Source organism: Mizuhopecten yessoensis, unplaced genomic scaffold, assembly GCF_002113885.1.
Source record: "Mizuhopecten yessoensis strain PY_sf001 unplaced genomic scaffold, ASM211388v2 scaffold6719, whole genome shotgun sequence".
NCBI lineage: Eukaryota > Metazoa > Mollusca > Bivalvia > Pectinida > Pectinidae > Mizuhopecten > Mizuhopecten yessoensis.
In genome coordinates this window covers 2,071,994-2,090,710 of record NW_018406690.1, presented here as the reverse complement: position 1 = coordinate 2,090,710, position 18,717 = coordinate 2,071,994, and the positions used below count along the sequence as shown (strand labels likewise).

Here is an 18,717-nt window from a genome sequence, read left to right as displayed (position 1 = left end):
GGGGGGGGGGGGAGGAGTAAACTATTAACGCTAGTCATACCGGTATGTTGACGGCGTTGATATACCCTGATGCGGTTGTCATTAAGCGGATCTTGTACTTTTCAACTGAAAAACAAATTAAAAAAAATCTAACATCAGTTTCTTTTCAATATTGTTTGAACTTTTCAAATCAAATTATTAATTATTTGAATTATACAAGATTGATTTTGTGGTAGTTTTTTTATGAATGTTTATCATTTGTATTGAAGGGATCACGTACTTTCTATCGTAGCATATTTGTATTATTTTAATCTCTCCATTAATATAGTAGAGACAATCTCAAAATGAACATACCTGCCAAGATAGACTGATCGCGGTTCTTTTGCTTGTTCTGAAGTGCTGTCTTGTACTCAATGGTACTATATGCAGGTCTTGCTGAGTTCAGCAACTATATGAATACCATTTATCCAGAAGTTCATTTGTTTTATATGAAAAAAATCTTCTTTTATATAAACACAAAAGGAAATAAGGTCATTGGATTTAGGGCAAAGGGACCATAATTTTGCCATTTTATAAGTTTAACTATAAATAAAATATATATGAAGCAGAACATAATGACGAGGATGAACATACAAATGTGCTAAAAAATAACATCTAAAAACATTATTTAAAACTAGCATTTTTTATTCTTTGCTTTGCATTGTATGAAGATGGTTGCCTTATTGGTGGACATTGTATAGAAATAAACGGAAATGACAGCAGTAAACTTCTGCACAATATTTAAAAAGAAATTGTCTATTATGGTAATCTCCCGATAAAACATGTTGATTTGGTTACTTACTGAATACTGTTGGATGGGTATATCATCATCCGTGTTGTTGGTGACCATACTGAAGTCTGTCTTTGACATGCTTGACGTCACGATTGTTAAGCCTTCCAACAAAACATCATGAAGCATCGCATACTGTTCCTGTAATAACCAGTTTATATATAAGATATCAGGTATGAAATACAATGTAGTATCTACCTTTGTCCGATATATGTATTTTGTAAACAATAATTATTGAATTATCCAATATTCTTCTTTTGCCCTGATTGATTTATTTCAATTATACTTTTTTCCTACTCATTGCTGCGAACATTTTTTTATTAATCTGACGTCAATCATAACTGCATCTGAAAGATGTACATTTGCTGACCATGTAACTTGTCTGTGTTGTCACAGAATATGAATAAAATAATATAGAATCTATGTTCAGACATGTCGTTGCTTATTACTCAATCGAATATAAATTCAGCGGGAGAAAAGCAAACATTAATTAACACACAGATCCGTATTGATGTAATTGGTAATTGTTTAAAGTCACAAAGACATTGTCGAAAGGTAATGGAATTTGTATCCAGAGGCCATACCGCTGTCTGAATCATATTCATTCTGTCTTTCCGCATTTTTTCGGTGTAGGCAAAAACATCAATTTCTCCGCTGGTGTTTCCTTCCAGCAACAAAGCGTCTAGTCCAATGAAACTACCTGTTCGTCCAATACCAGCGCTGTAACACATTTTCATTTAATATGTATAATAAAAAATACTTTTCAACAAAATATACTGACGATAACTTAGTGTTACAATTCTCACAATTTTTAAAAACATAATATTAAGACATGGAAATTATAAATACAGTGTACTCTAAACACGAACCCTAGCCATTTATTCATACAGTTTACACCTGTGGTGTTCATTTGACTTTAGTTATACAACTGACATTTACAGTACAGTCTTAATGTAGACTTGAAATGTTTTCTTTTTTTTAAATTATATTAAAATTTGAACAATATCCCATTTTCTTTTTAATGTCTTTGAGACACCTTAACGAAATGAACGAGTAGGATTACAAACATAACTTGAAAGATCCCAACAAAAGAACTATAAGGTACCTGCAGTGTACAATTAAAGGCCCTTTATGGTCGGTATGGCCACTCCTAACACGCTTGTAAAATTGGAGGAGCTCGAAAGGTTCCGGTACTCCGTGATCTGGCCATCTTGTGAAGTGGTACTGCGATATGTGTCTGGTGCTGTTTGTCTAAAAGACGTATCTTTATTATAATTTGCAAACCATAGGCTTTACTTATCACTAATGATGATTGATTTAGATTTCAAAAAAATAAATTAATTTCGTACCAAAATGCATTATTTACATATGTTCTTTGTTTTGCATTGCATGTTTTTTGTTCCTTATTTTGCTAACAAAGCAATTCTCTGACGTTAAGTCCAACCAGTCTGAGTTTTTATAGGTTCTTTTCGAGGTTCAGTTAAAGGAAAAGAATTAATACCTATTCATACCTGTTTGTTTTTCACTACGAGTTTCCGGGTGGTATAGAAGGCGTACGCCACCTCCTCCTGTAGTGTCACTTGGAAGAGGCCTAGCTCCAAGGGATTCCCATCACTTCCTGTCCAGTAGGTTGTACATTTTACCTATTAATGATTATTTGATTGAGAGAAAAGAAAATTCTAGTTGACTGTAAAGAGAAAGAACAAGTTATAATACAATATTTTTAAATAGCCAATCATAAAGCACCATATCCTGTTGAAACTAATAGATTTTATGAGTGTTAGAATAAGAAAACCTTGTGAAGCCCGTTTTTCGGCACCCGATATTATTATTGTTTAAACGGGGGTTTGAGGAGGAGATTGATGGGTGGGTGTGTGGATGGGAGGAGGGGGTTGTGTTCGTGTTGTTGTTCTATTTTAGATGTTTCTTTTTTCTTTTGTTTTCTCTATTTGTATCGAGTTTTGATGTATTCTCATAATATATTGTCACAGTTCCTTTACCTCTTATTATGTGTGTATATAATGGTTGATTTTATCTGTAATGAAATTAAGAGTTTCTATTTTATTTCATCACTTAAAAACAAATGCCTCACGATCATCAACATTAAAAAGCTTGATATAAATTGATACTAATAAGCATTTGTTTGAGAGAAAAGATTTTTTTTCTAGATGACTGTAAAGAGAAGAAACAAGTTATAATAAAATATAATAGCCATTCATAAAGCACCATATCCTGTTGAAACTAATAGCGCCAGAGGTTATCGTAACCCTTTGCACCCTTTCACAGATTTTACGAGTGTTGGAATTAGAAAACCTTGTGGAGCCCATTGTTGGCACTCGACATCATTATTTTTGCCGGGGGTTGCGGAGGGGGTTGGTGGGTCTGGGGTTGTGGTTGTGTTGTTCTATGTTAGATGCTTTTTTCTGCTGTCTTGTCTCTTTGTGTCGAGTTTCGATGTATTCTCATAATATATCGTCACAATTCCTTTACTTCTTCATATGTGTGTACCACTACAAAAGGTTGATTTATTTTTGTAATAGAATTAAGTATTTCTAATTTATTTAGCACTGAAATTGAAACGTTCGACATAATAAGCTATTCAGCATATCTAACATCCATTCCTTCGTGGTTTAATATTGACGCCAATTGAACATAGACGGTGTAGAAAAACCCTTGCAGTGTACTGTTTTCGTATCAATCTTGTACGGAGGTTTAAAAGGTATTCAATACGTCACCTTGCCAACTTCTACCAGGTTTGCCAGCATCACAATTTTTCCACAGTTGTTTTGCCACGCCATCCGCCAGAATTCCTCTAGTGTCATTGTCTTTGGACCTTATTTATTTGGAAATGGATAAACAAATTGAAAAATATTTTTGGAAAAAATGATATAATCTTTTAATTATCTATATATTTATTCATATTTGAAAAAGGTTACTGCTGAAATTCCTAAAATAACATTTTCTAACCTTATATAAACTAAAACGATGAAAGTTGAGTTCTTGAAACATGATTACAAACTGGAAATACTCAAAATTTTCTAAAAGATTTAAATATAATCGAGCGTAAAAAATGTTAGAGCAGTATATTTGTATTCAAATATGTATACTTTTATCTGAATATAATGTCATCGACGCATGTTTTAAACAATCGCATGATAAAATGCATTACGCACCTTGTGTAGCAATGTATATCTTCTGATTACGGACACCCTATAAAATCAAACAACAGCATGATGGTTAATCTTCATTCAAATTAACTAAAATCACTTTGAAATTGATGTATGATAATGAAGTTGAATACATATATATATTTATAGAATCATACATACATCGATATAATTGGCATTGATGTAGTCGGTACTTCCTTTCTTCTCCTTCTTTAGAACAACTCTGGAGTGATCATCTAAAATGCATGTACAGCATGTAATTCATAACATATTATTGTGATACTATTAGTTACACAGATTTTTGGCACAGTATCGAGATGGTATGGCCCTAAAGGGTTTCGTATTTCCTGAGGCCGATAGGCAAAGAAACATAACAGGCACAGTACCTCATTTAGTTTCGTTTTATCAAATTCCTGGAACTGTTCTTCCTGATTCTTTTCTTTTAAATACGTCCTCAGCATGTTTGCCGCTCGTCTGTTCGACTTGTGTGTGTTATGTGGCACATAGTTAGCCCTTTTGCGAGTATTTCCTCATCAGTATGCGAAGCGAAACGTTTTGCCATTTTGTTAACAGCGAAGCAGACGACGAATGCGAGTTGTCTCCCGATGCCCAGCCGTAAGATACAAAGATACGTGACCCGTATACCCCTTGTAAAATCACGTGATTCCACCGTATTACTGCTGAGAATCACGTGACATGACCGTATACCCCCTGAGATTTTCGTAAACCCCCTGAGATTTACGAATGCGGTTTGGTACACTGTAGTTTTTAACCAATCAGATTCCTAGATTTTTCTCAAATGGGTAATAATGTACAGTATAATATGTAGACAAAAGACAAAAAGAAAAGAATCTCTTTTTTTTCTTTTAGATTTTCAAAACATATGTCATTCTGCATATAACAAAGTATCAAAACACGTTAAGATTCCTAATGAATTGTTTCTTCATTTACAACATGCATCACCAAACAAATTTTAATATCAAGAGAAGTGACACTATTTTGTAATATTATTTTTTGTTAATTTATTTTTACATTTATTCTTTTAGTTTAATAAAATGATGGAATCGATTAAATACATTAAACATATGCCCTTATCCAACTTACATGGAAATGTAGTTTTGAATCTATTACGTAGTAAGTTTTGTTCCAGCTTTGCATTAGTGTGTGGATGTTTCAAGCCGTGCGGTAAGCTCTACAATATGTTCAAATTAAAGAAAAGTTGTATGTCAAATCTAACTTGTATGAATAGGCAACAGTAAATTTTATTTTATCAAAAATATACAGTAGATGTCACAATTATCAGTTAACTTCTTATATTCTGTATCATTTATTATTTAGTTTAAGATATCAAAAGTATACAAAAATTTCATACATTTATTATACATCAAAGAATCTTAAACCTGATTTTTAGTTGAATGACACATATCTAACATAATAAATCATATTTAATTAAAATGCAATGTGATACTGACTCCAAAAGTACAAGTAAATATTATATAATGTAAATGAATTTTCCCTTTCTATATTTACCTTATATTCCACTCCGAACATATCATTTTCATGTTTGGTTGTAACAATTTCCTTGAAGTCAGACACCATGAGCTTTGTCTCTGCTCGAACATCGGCGTCATTTGGGTCATTGGCATAAATAACCTCGTCCTCGTCAATATCAGTTTCGTTCACTTTTGGTGTTTTCACTTCGAATGGTCTTTTCCTTGTGTCCTTAGTAACAATATTTACATAGACATTTTCACCCCCTGTAAAGTAAGAAAATAAACCACCAGATCATATTCTATTCTTTTGTATATTTGATCAAGATTATTACCTTTAATTTCAGATATACGATATGATAATCAAACAAGTATGTACTGGAATATGCATGGTAGTAATAAGCTTAATCTGCCTTGTATCACTATTTTTATCTTGAGTTTATATAATTTAGTGATACAAATGTATTACGAAGAAGCAACAAAATGTGTCTTAGTTACCCTTAGTGCCTGGATGATTATCCGATGAGATATAATTGTCACCCACAGGTCTTTCCTTACTTGGTATTCGGCGTTTCCTGAATTGAAAATGCAAATAATCGTCATTACGATACAGGCTAATTCATGTTGAGAGAAAGAAAAAATCAATATTCATATAATCGCACAGATATAAAAATGCTTTTGAACTACATGTAAACGTAGATTGAGTCCAATAAAAAGATAGCTTATAATGAACACATTACATTTATGCAATTTAAAAATTAGTTTAAATATGATGAAAACAATATATTCACTGACCGTACAAAAACAACCACGATCAAAATGACTATCAAAACAGCAACAACGGCGGCCACGCTTCCTCCTACCAGGGCACTACTGCCAGGCGAGCTTTCTGAAGACTTTTGGTGTAATGCTATTGAACAAATTAATATATTTATAATGGATATTTCTCTCCTATACTAAGCCATTATGCATCTAAGCTATGATAGTTCGGGTGCTTGGTTTGGTTTTCCTTCAATTTTATATACTAAAATAAATGCTTCACACTCTTGCAAAGTCGCACTAATGCTTTAAGATACGATGTTAGATGTAATATACTAACTTGTCAAAGATTTATGAAAGAATATAAGACTTCATGCCCAGAGGTGTAGGATAGGGAAATTCTACTTGATGGGTTTTCAAATTTAGTAAAACCCGAGGCTTTGCCGAGGGTTTTGCCAAACCTGAAAATCCTGAGGGTGGAATTTCCCTATACTACACCTCTGGGCATGAAAGAGTATTTTTCTGCCATTAAAACCACCAGAACAAGCTCAGAAACCCTGCAAATGCGTTTGGAGTATTTCTAGCGAAAACGAATCTGTCAGCAAGATTTAGCATACCCCACTTTGCAAAATTACGCAGAACAATTAATCTCCTCTTTCTGACGTGTACGGTAAATATATCGTACAAGGTTTCAATTTCATCACGTTGCCTTTTCCGCACTGCGCCATCGGAGTTTTCCAAATTCGTGATTCGTCATTGTTCACCCATTGTGACGTCACGTCACATGAAATGTGGAGTAAGATTAATAGAATCTCACAGCCCCTTCGGGGCGAGATAGGGGAATTTCATTGTGTATAATGCACATAATTTTATGTTAACGTTTCAGGCTAAATTCAGGATTGACGTGATGTTGATGGGCTGTTGACGTGACGTCATACCATTGTTATGAATAGGGTAATCCCTCCGTATCAAGCCTATGGTGAGACATGTTATCTCACACGGGTAAACGTGCGGATAAATAAAATATATTACCTGTAACTGAGCGAGATCGGGTTATCTCAGTCGAGAGCTAAGATTATGTAACATAATCCCAACCGAGGCGTAAGCACCTTTTCGTTCAAATATTTTTTTTAATTGTGCCAAAGACTTCAAGTATCCCGTCTGAGACCTCAACTTGATATGGCCTGTACATTACAAAAGCTAAATTTGAATGCTTCCGCGTAAAAGTCTAGTTCGTCTTTACAACGAAGACAACGTATTTTAAAGTGTAAATTATATTTTATCTACAACATCAGATATCTAACTACAAATGTACATCAACACAAAACATATAACGACAAAACAGAATATTTATAATGCGGATGGAGCCGTTTTCGCGCGGATGAATACGTTGCTGTGTAAACATTCCGCGAAATGTCACGTAAAGGTACCAGACAGATCAGACGAGATAGAAAAATCTAGCACGAGGTATGACGTTGGATATCTCTGTCTGAGGTGCGAGAAACACCTGTCCGTCCATTGTAAGAGAAAGACATGTCTACCACCCCTTTCCTACCCTGGACAGCTCTATCTATTTTGACTTATAACAAACATGGTCCTGAAATGAGAACTGGCATGAGAAAACGTTTCTGTTAATCAAAAAAATTGTGTACTACAGGTGGTTTATCGAGCGTTTTTAATTTAATTTCAAAACAAATCTTGTCATAGTCAAGCATGGAAACACTAGACTAGCAAACAAACAAACAAAAATAAAACAAACATATTCAGGCCAGAATGTAATGCCAAAAAAACCTTCGAATAAATCTTAAATTAGTTTACCACCTGTTAGTGTACAGCATAGCCAGCAGAGAATTGGAATACCCTGATTTTAGATATGGAAGGTTATATAAATCTGAGTGTCCAATCTTAACCACAATAACCAATGTCACTACACCAACCAAAGACCACAATATTTATGGACCCAAATTATATATTGTGATGAACACTATTATTATACCCCATCACAAATGAGCATTAATATTACCCGCTTAAATGTTCATGATTAAGCTAAATCAGACAGTTACAATAAAATGAAATGCAAGCTCAGTACTAATATAAAAATCCATACCTGTGTAGCAGATTTTAATTGTACATATGATTAAGGTCGCCTTCTAGCTTCGATCCCCGGTGGAATCACACTAGTATCTTTCCTGTTACATCTGAATACCCTCTGTCATTGGTTTAGAGAAATGATAAGGCATGAATGCAAAATCATGTCATCAAATCATTAATGAAATTTCATACTCAAAAAGAGGAAAGTACTAAAACGTGATACTACGTTTCAATATTATAATTTGATAGCTTCTTAGATGGAGATGACATTTTGAAAAGTAAATGATCATGGAAAATCGGATATCTCATGACAAAAGACGATATGTGAACAAAGACAAGTTCGGTAAGTGTTTTAATACGACGTTTAAAATATGCAAACACATATCCTAAGAAGGGCAACGAAACAAATTCCGGGATTCAGATATCTGTCATTCGGAGCGGCTCAAAAGATTCAATTTACCAACTTTCAACTACAGAAGTGCAAGAGGTGAGGTTCTAGAAGAATTCAAGATAACGAGCGTTTCCATGGTACTTGGTAGCATCCCAAAAAAACTCTATCCACAATATTTAAACATTTGTATTAGAAATATTGTTTTCCCTTCGAGTAGTAAAATTATGGAACAGAGTTTGTGATATCAGCACCATCGATTATTATACTGACACGCAAAAGAAACGTAATCTCCAATTTCCGGTAATATTTTTTTTATATATCACTCAAAAGTTCCGTTTAAATAACATAGCCAATTAAAGACACACATCTATTATATTGACTAATTTAGTTTATTTAGCGCTAGCGATAATCACTCTGGCAAGACAACAGTCAAGACTGAATTTGAATTTTCAAACATGACCCCCGTTAGCATTTGTTGCTGCTCGCATTCTGTGATGCATATAGTTAATTAGACGGTTTATTAGTGTCATACGGATGTTCTGCCACTCTTCCAGAAGCGCCCGGCGAAGAGCGTGTAGATTTCTCCGGTAGTTTTTGGCGCGTTCGAATGCGTCGATCCACACGTGTTCTATTGCCGAGAAATCAGGACTGTATGGGGTCAAGGTAACGTGTCGACATTTTGGCGATAGTCACTTGTACGTCTTGCCACATGGCACCGAACATTGTCTTATTGAAAGATATGTTATGCTGACGGACAAACGACACGACGACAAGTTGTAGAATGCCGTCAATGTACCGTTGAGCTGTCAAATTGCCTTCAATGACGACTAAGGGGGTTTTGCGGCCACTGCAGATCCCATCCCACACAATAACGATGTTACATGTACCAGCAAATCTGTCGCGTTCTACCCATGAAGTTATCGACATAGCATTCACCACGACGTCGAAAAACACTCTGATGCCAATCTGTGCGGTAAAGCGTAAATCGTGGATCGTGACTCGGCGGAGAAGAGTACACGGCGCCATCGTTACATAGGCTGTAAAGACGACATATTGTGCTTTTGTGGACATTCAGTAATCTTGCCACCGCATTGTGGAAGTTTCCAGCTAATAGAAACTGCACCACCCTGTTGTGTACATCGTTAGTTAATCTAGGCATTCTGACCTAATCACAAACAAACAAAAATTCCCGGACTATTCTTATCCGATACCTGCAGAATAATAAACAGGTCTGGGACGCATGCAATGCGGTCGCGTGCATCGTTGCACGTGCTAATCGGGCTATGTATTGAAGTATTGCGGACTCGAGAACGCGTAGTGTGACAGAGTTCAATCAAACGTGAATTGATGGTGAATATATATGATACTATGCTATTCAACACAGTTAACAATAGTTTATTAATATACTAGGGAGGCTGCTTTTCTTATGTGTGTCAGTGTTCATTTAAAACAAACTCGATAAAGGTTGGAATGATCAGGAACTGAAATATAATATATAATTTCAGAGCTAATATACTTACCTTTTTAAACATGTGATGTACATAACCAAACTTGAATATAGGTGTACATGTATGCATGTTTTAAAATGTGTCGGAGTACGTAGAAGAGGATCATACAGATCCTGTATCGGAAAATAGACTAAACCTAATGTCTCAGCAGTTAACTATATCGACATACAACATATTACTGCAGGTGGACAATATATACTTTACTAGCAGTATAACCACTACCCCGCTACTATGCTACATCTGCATTATTAGAACCAGTTTTGTTCAAATATAATTGGATACATGTAGTACTGTGCTTATTCCTGTAGATTTCCTATCACTCAAGCAAGTATTAAATAGAAACTTTTAATGTAATGTAACAATATACATATGCTAAGATGTTTTGTGATTTCCTACATCAATATTGGATATAACAATGTCGTGACCATTTATTGATCTAGCGCAAATGTATTAGGTGAAATAGAACATAATTGACAAATAAGCAAGGACGCAATCAATTTTAGATTTCATATAAAGAGAAAATAAAAGTAAAACCGGCCACAAAAAAAATATAGCCAAATACGTCTCTCGGACGATAAGCACCCCAAGGTGCCACAAAAAGAAATCAAATAGGCTTAAGTAATAGTGATAATGTTTTTAAATAACTTACATTACTTTCTAAGTTCCTGCGATTATGAGATCATGTTAATACATAATTAAATCATTACCTTGACTGCATGTGTCTCCATTCCAACCTTCGGTACATCCAGGTTTATTACATGTCCCATTTGTCCTGTCACAGCCAGGGTTAGCACAATGGCACGTCTGGTTACAGTCTCGTCCAAACGTAATGTTGACACACCCTGTGTTTCAAATACAACAGCAGAAATTCAATACACGAGTAAGTAGTTCCACGTAAACACACGGTACGATATTTGCAAAGGGTGTATGTCATAATTGGTATATTATCATAAATAACATATTCCCTTCCAATGACGATAACTTAATTGAGATAATAAATTGAAGCCCCACATAATGTTATTACAATAGCAGTCTTTGTACATATAAAGTAATTATCTTTGACGGATGTCCGTTTGTATCCGTACGCTCCGTTTGATGTGATTGTGACCAAAATCATGGATTGACACCCAGTGTTTTGATTGACGTTTGTATTTTAAAATGTGTACTTGTTCTAGTAATGTTAATTTTATTTCCGGGTAATAACCTGGAACAGCTGTGTATATATCCGTGAAGCTTTTGATATCTAATCTAGACACTATCGCTTTACATGCCAATTTACAACATGCTAATATCCCATTTGGGTTGGGGAGGGAGTGCATATGCATATATTCCAGTGTGTAATGTACATGTTAGCATATTTATCTATAATTCCACCTTTCACTCAACAGTTACAAGTTACAGTGAATGTTTAACATATTTAATGAGGTCTCCTTCCAAAACTAAATATCAATAAAGGAGATAGAAGGCTGACATCCAACGTGTCACAGCTCCCATTTACGTAGTCGCATCCTTCTCTCTGACAGTGACAAATTTCAGAACAATTCAAGCCAAAATATCCACCGGAACATTCTGTATATAAAACGATTTGAAAATAATGACGTCACAAACATTAAACAGTTTTTTTCTAATCTGTAGATGCATATTTCACACACATGTGTCGCAGAAAAAATGTTCTGTGGCATTTTACTTACTATGACGTACGAGTCGAAATGTAATTGACGACAGCTAAATAGGAACATCATAAATCTGACGTTTTAATAAAACGTAGATCATTACCTTGACTACATGTGTCTCCACTCCAACCTTCCGTACATCCAGGTATGGTACATACCCCACTCACCCCGTCACAGTCAGAGTTACCACAATGACAGGTCTGGTTACAGTCTTGTCCAAACGTATTATTGACACACCCTGTATTATAAAATTTTACTATCAAATCTGATGGACATGTACGTTAAATAAAGGTAAAATTTTCAAAAGATTGTGTACCAAAGCCATCACATTTTTCTTTCGTATATTTAAGTGCTAAATTATTAGACACACTTGTGAAATATATTTGGTATTACTGAAAACGCTGTTAGATATTGTTTATTCCATTTTTCTAATGGCAACCCTAGCCCTGAACGCGAAGCGACAAATCAAGCTGGCATAACGTGATTTGGATCCTTTTACGGCTAGTATGTGTTGACAATCCTATGCGACAAAATATACTTGTATGTACACAAAATTAAATAAACTATAAAAGTAATTATTAAATGCTATTCATAACCTATGATTTAGTTGGTAACGTACTATCAATATATAATTCTTAAAAAAAAGTCCCGTCATTTCAATTCTGGGCACTACGCGTTGTCGATACTTTGAAGCGCCGATTCAAAAATGATGGGGAGCGGGGGAAAATGCAGAGATTCGTCACAAGCTATCCTGGTGGTGAATTCAAAAACACCTATGAAAGTGATACTGATGACCATGATTCTTTTGTATTTTCTGCAAATCGCTTTGCCTAACTTTGGACTTAGAGACGCAGACATGTGTTTCATATTAATTGAGCTAGCCCCCGATTAAATAGTTAGAATTGATAGCCTGCATAGTGTGCTGACTTCATCGAAAATGAGACTTATCTGAGTAAATAAACAGTAAACATGATACACTGACGCGAAGTTAACAATAGGTCTGTGTGATGCGGAGACAAAGGACCCTGCTTTTAGCATGAGTTTTCATGTTTTTTTCCTTAGAGTAAATATGTAAAAAAATATCAAGAGTTCATATTAAAAAGCATTGATCATATTATTATTTTAAAAGTAGCTCCTGTCACATTTCGATAGAATCATAATTATCATTATTAAAAACATGAACTACATGTTAAATTTATTATGCTCTTAGTCCACTCCTCCATCCCTAAATCTTAACCAACTTCCTACTTAACCCCAGATTCGTATGTAGTAGAAACTGATTTTGATGTCATTTTTTGAAAATAATTACTTTACCCCGACCAAGGTCTTGAGCTCGCCCTTTCAGTTTACAAGGTTAAGGTTACAAGTTTGGTCAACTTAACACGTATCACATCATTTATTTAGTCACAAATCTAAAGCGATGGATATGATAATGCAGTTATCTTTTCAAAGCGGGTTAGTCTAATACATGTATGATTTTGTCAAATAAATTATTCAATTAACCAATACACCTGGACCTTTAAATAGATCAATAACGTATGTGCAATTAAACTGATAAAACTTTCTGCTTCCAACACATGACTGTAATGCCAGATACATAAATATTCTATATACAAATATCGTATGGTAAAAGCCATAAAAAAGAAGTTAATTTAAAATCCGAATTTTGTTGATTTTTTTTTGATTTTTTTTTTTTTTTTTTACTTTTATCCACTTCCAGCTGGCAATAAATCAAATATTCTTACAAACCAAATAGTAGAGCATCAAGTTGTTTCGTTTACTTGTATCCCTTTCTACGAGCAAATCTTTGTGTATAATTTATACAGAATATATACAGAATGATATCAAAAATACATTTCACTTCCAAAAATGAAACTAATTTACTAAGGACCAATTTGGTCACAAAATCAATCATCCCATATGACTACTTTAACCCAACTCTCTTTACTCTATATTGATTTGCTGAAAACCTTGTCACAAACAAACATGCTTGCATGCCGACATAAGCTCGTGGGCTTCGCCCATGTAAGTATGGTCTTGTTAAACGATTGTCTTCATTTAGTTTTAGCAAATGTTTGCTTTACTTATATTTGTCGATCTGTTCATCAAATTTGTGTTTTAACCATATATGTTAGTATGCTATATAAAAAATGACCAATTGTAATTTTTCTAATTCATGTATCACCGAATATGATAAGAGGAAAATAGTATTTAAATCTGCGTCCTTCTGTTTGTCATATATTGCATTCCGTGCAATACATTTCTTGAAATGATGACACCTCTATGTTTATTTTATAATAAGATGCATATTACTACTAACATTCATAATGCAGAAAAAATGTTCTTTATCATTTGGCTAACACTGCTGACTGCATTGAATGAAAACTGACGACAAATAAATACGAATTTGATATTTCCAACAATGAGTAAATAGTTACCTTGACTGCATGTGTTTCCCATCCATCCTTCTGTACATCCTGGTACAGAACATACACCATCCGTCCTGTTACAACGAGAGCTAGCACAATGACAGGTCTGATTACAGTCTCGTCCAAACGTAGTATTGACACACTCTATATAATTAAACATACAGCGAGATCTAAATGTAGAACAGACAACTTCTCATAACGAACTACAAAGTCATTTGTGATATGTGTGTATCAAGATAGGTATATTATTTGATCAAATATCCACTAACTATGAAATATGTTTTGTACTTTATATGCTGCTATTTGAAAAAGAAATTTGTTTACATTCCTATTTTTGGAGGTGGGGAACAACCTTAACTGACTTAGTTTGAAAATACTTGAGTATTCATCACATTTAAACTCTAAAATGCTTTCTTCTTGTTAGTTTTGTGCGAGGTGTAATAATATCATAAATGATAGAAATATCTATCTTGATTTAATTCATAACATGTACATGACTAAAATGCTTAAACGCTTTCTGTCTCGTTAATAAGTAAATTTTGCCCGAGTGTATTTACCCGTATACTGTATGTGTATGTATATTTGGTCGTCTGAGTGCCTTGTACTTTGTACACAAATATTCATCATTTTGTTCTTGTTTTTCCCGCAATGAAAATATTACCGATGATATACAACAAACTACAAGCAAATTAATCATTAGCAATATGCCGAAGGATGCATCTATTTAAAAAATAACTTTGTCGATGCCAAAGCTAACAAAAGAAAATATGCTGCTACATGTACACCATGTGAATATATTCTAAATTGTGGACTTTTCATTGTTTGTAAACATCGAGAACAATACAAAAACATTTTATAATGTACTTTTTACACCAGAATTTGATAGATAAGTAGCCCCTTTGCATGATTACTTTTAATGGTATTTTTGTTTTGTTTTTATAGCTTCTTAGGGTTAGGGCCCTGGGTTTAGCCTTCTTACAAACAGTGCCTGATCCGAGGAGGGATTCATTCTTCGTTTATATACTATTCTTTACATTTATTTCATATATATGTTTACCCTCTCATTCATCTAATCATTCAAAAAAAAAAAAAAAAAAAAAAAAAAAAAAAAAAAAAAAANATAAAGATGTAAATAGTGTCATGTTAAATATGTCGAAATAATCGTGAGTTGTCTAATTTCTTTCATATTTATTTTTACTCTCGCATTCACCCAATGACTATATTCATCCAGTCATCCACTGAAGCATAACAATTACGTCACTATGACTAAAAAGGATTTCAATAAAAGTGTAAATAGTGTTATGTCAAATATGTCAAAGTAATCATGGATTGTCTAATTTGTAGTTCTTTCTAATGTCTCAGCATACCATAAACCATGTCATATATTTTAGTTTATGTTCACGTTTTCATTTCGTAATGTTTGTCTTCTTAAAGATACATCGACATGAATGTATGTTTATTTATTCATTTTCATCTTGCAGTTATGATATCAAGCACTTGTAGCAGAAAATCAAATGATAAGAACTTCAACAGTGAAGCGATGAATAAAAAATAATGGGGAGCTTGGGGAAATGCAGAGTTGCATCACAAGCTATCCTGGTGATGAACTTATAAACGCATATGGAAGTGATACTGATGACCATGAATCTTTTAAACTTTCTGCAAACCGCTTTGCCTTACTTTGGACTTAGAGACGCAGACATGTGTTTCATGTTAATTGAGCTAACCCCCGATCAAATAGATAGAATTGCTAGCCTGCATAGTGTGCTGACTTCAACAAAAATGAGACTTATCTGATTAATTAAACAGTAAACATGGTACGCTGAGGCAAAGTTGACAATAGGTCTGTAAGATGCGGAGAAAAGGGACCCTGCTTTAAGCATGAGTTTTCATGGTTTTTTTCCTTAGATTAAATATGTGAAAACATATCAAGAAGTCAAACTTAATAGCATTGATCATATTATTATAAAAGTAGCTGCAAATATTAGAGCATACAGTTGTTTCGTTTACTTATATCCCTTTGTACGAGCAAAACTATGTTATTTTTTATACAGAATATATACAGAATGATATCAAAAATACATTTCACTTCCAAAAATGAAACAAATTTACCAATTTGGTCACAAAACCAATCATCCCATATGACTATTTGAACCCCACTCTCTTTCACTCTATATTGATTTGCTGAAAACCTTGTCACAAACAAACATGTGTGCATGCCGACATAAGCTCGTGGCCCATGTAAGTATGATCTTGTAAAACGATTGTCCTCCTTTAGGTTTAGCAAATGTTTGCTTAACTTATATATGTCGATCTATTCATCATATTTGTGTTATAACCATATATGTTAATATGCTACATAACAATGACCAATCGGAATTTTGCTAATTCATGTATCACCGAATGTGATAAGAGGGAAATAGTATTTAAATCCACCGTACTTCCGTTTGTCATAATCACCGCTATGTTTGTTTTATGATAAGATGCATATTATTAACATTCATTACGTAGAAAAAATGTTCTTTACCATTTGGCTAACACTGCTGACTGCATTGAATGAAAACTGACGGTAAATAAATACGAATATTATATTTCCAACAATACTTAAATCGTTACCTTGACTGCATGTGTTTCCCATCCATCCTTCTGTACATCCTGGTACAGAACATACACCATCCGTCCTGTTACAACGAGAGCTAGCACAATGACAGGTCTGATTACAGTCTCGTCCAAACGTAGTATTGACACACTCTATATAATTAAACATACAGCGAAATCTAAATGTAGAACAGACAACTTTTCGTAACGAACTACAAAGTCATTTGTGATATGTGTGTATGAAGATAGGTATAATATTTGCTCAAATATACACTAATTTTTTTGTACTTTATATGCTGCTGTTTGAAAAGGAAATTTGTTAACATTCCTATTTTTATGAGGTGGGGAACAACCTTAACTGACTTAGTTTGAAAACACTTGAGTATTCATCACATTGATACTTTAAAATGCTTTCTTCTTGTTAGTTTTTTTCTGCGAGATGTAATAATATCATAAATGATAGAAATATTTATCTTGATTTAATTCATAACATGTTAATGGCTAACATGGTTAAACACTTTCTGTCTAGCGAATAATGAAATTTTGTCTGATAGTATTTACACGTATAATATATGAGTATGTTTATTTGGTCGTCTCAGTGCCTTGTACTTTCTTACACAAATATTCAGCTTTTTTTTTGTCCCACAATGAAAAGTGAAATTCTTTTTCAGACAGTATATACTGTGTAAATATAGGTTTAAGACATAACTATTTTATGTCACTTTGACTGTATATACTGTAGGTCCTCGCAAACGTATTATTTGACATTTGATGACTTATTACTAAATTAAATAAAAGAAAGTTAATTACATTAATAATAAAGGGAACAAAGTCATAACGTTATCAGAACGATTTTTTCATGTCACAACCTATTCTCACTATATTACTGGTGGCGTTTAATGGAAATGGAATTTTTGTTCATAAACCTACGTTTATTACAGGACTGACCCGACCAGCCCGCCTGACATCCAACGTGGTCACACCTTCCATTTACATGGTCACACTCTTCTTGATGACAGTGACACACTTCGGAACAGTTCGAGCCAAAATGACCGGAGGAACATTCTGTGATAAGAGCGGTTTTCATAATATGACGGTGCCATGAAAAGATAATCTTTTGTTAATGTGATTGTTTGATATATAATGGTTAGGATTTTGATTCATAAACGTATGATGAATTATAAATAAACACTGCAAAATGAAATGAAATTGTTTAAATTTATATGACTTTATATATTTAATAAACACTCGAATTATTTATATAATGTGAGGTTCCACTGTTATTACCGATGATATACAACAAACTACAAGTAAATCAATCATTAGCAATATGCCGAAGAAAGTATCTACAGTATTTAAAAATTCACTTTGTCGATGCCAAAGCTAACAAAAATAAATATGTTACTACACCATGTGAACATATTCTCAATTGTGGACTTTTCAGTGTTTGTAAACATTGAAAACAATAGAAAAACATTTTATAATGTAAATTTTACACCAGATATTGATAGATCAGTTTTTGTTTTTATAGCTTCTTAGGGTTAGGGCCCTGGATTTAGCCTTCTTACAAACAGTGCCTGATCCAAGGAGGGATTCATTCTTCATTTCTATTCTATGCTTTACATTTACTTCATATTTATTTTTACTCTCGCATTCATCTAATCATTCAAACATTGTGGGGTTTTTTTTCAATAAAAGTAAAGATGTGAATAGTGTTATGTCAAATATGTCGAAATAATTGTGAGTTGTCTGATGTCTTTCATGTTTATTTTTTCTCTCGCATTCATCCAATGGCTCTTTTCA

General features: G+C 33.8%; 1 protein-coding gene across 1 annotated transcript in view; it reads right to left on the bottom strand.

Moving 5' to 3' along the window:
• LOC110452491 (receptor-type tyrosine-protein phosphatase alpha-like) overlaps nucleotides 1-18,001 on the bottom strand; it is a 22,407-nt gene extending 4,406 nt beyond the window's left edge. Inside the window, exons 1-18 of the mRNA XM_021501052.1 lie at nucleotides 17,845-18,001; nucleotides 16,933-17,067; nucleotides 14,326-14,460; nucleotides 11,991-12,125; nucleotides 10,922-11,056; nucleotides 6,261-6,375; nucleotides 5,964-6,040; nucleotides 5,506-5,732; nucleotides 5,080-5,167; nucleotides 4,138-4,211; nucleotides 3,982-4,018; nucleotides 3,544-3,641; nucleotides 2,320-2,451; nucleotides 1,914-2,059; nucleotides 1,393-1,528; nucleotides 821-949; nucleotides 334-427; nucleotides 41-105 (exon numbers count right to left, since the gene is read on the bottom strand). Of these exons, the coding sequence (XP_021356727.1) occupies nucleotides 41-105; nucleotides 334-427; nucleotides 821-949; nucleotides 1,393-1,528; nucleotides 1,914-2,059; nucleotides 2,320-2,451; nucleotides 3,544-3,641; nucleotides 3,982-4,018; nucleotides 4,138-4,211; nucleotides 5,080-5,167; nucleotides 5,506-5,732; nucleotides 5,964-6,040; nucleotides 6,261-6,375; nucleotides 10,922-11,056; nucleotides 11,991-12,125; nucleotides 14,326-14,460; nucleotides 16,933-17,067; nucleotides 17,845-18,001 (2,115 nt within the window). The remainder of the gene's footprint in view (nucleotides 1-40; nucleotides 106-333; nucleotides 428-820; nucleotides 950-1,392; nucleotides 1,529-1,913; nucleotides 2,060-2,319; nucleotides 2,452-3,543; nucleotides 3,642-3,981; nucleotides 4,019-4,137; nucleotides 4,212-5,079; nucleotides 5,168-5,505; nucleotides 5,733-5,963; nucleotides 6,041-6,260; nucleotides 6,376-10,921; nucleotides 11,057-11,990; nucleotides 12,126-14,325; nucleotides 14,461-16,932; nucleotides 17,068-17,844) is intronic.
• Nucleotides 18,002-18,717: the final 716 nt, after the last annotated feature.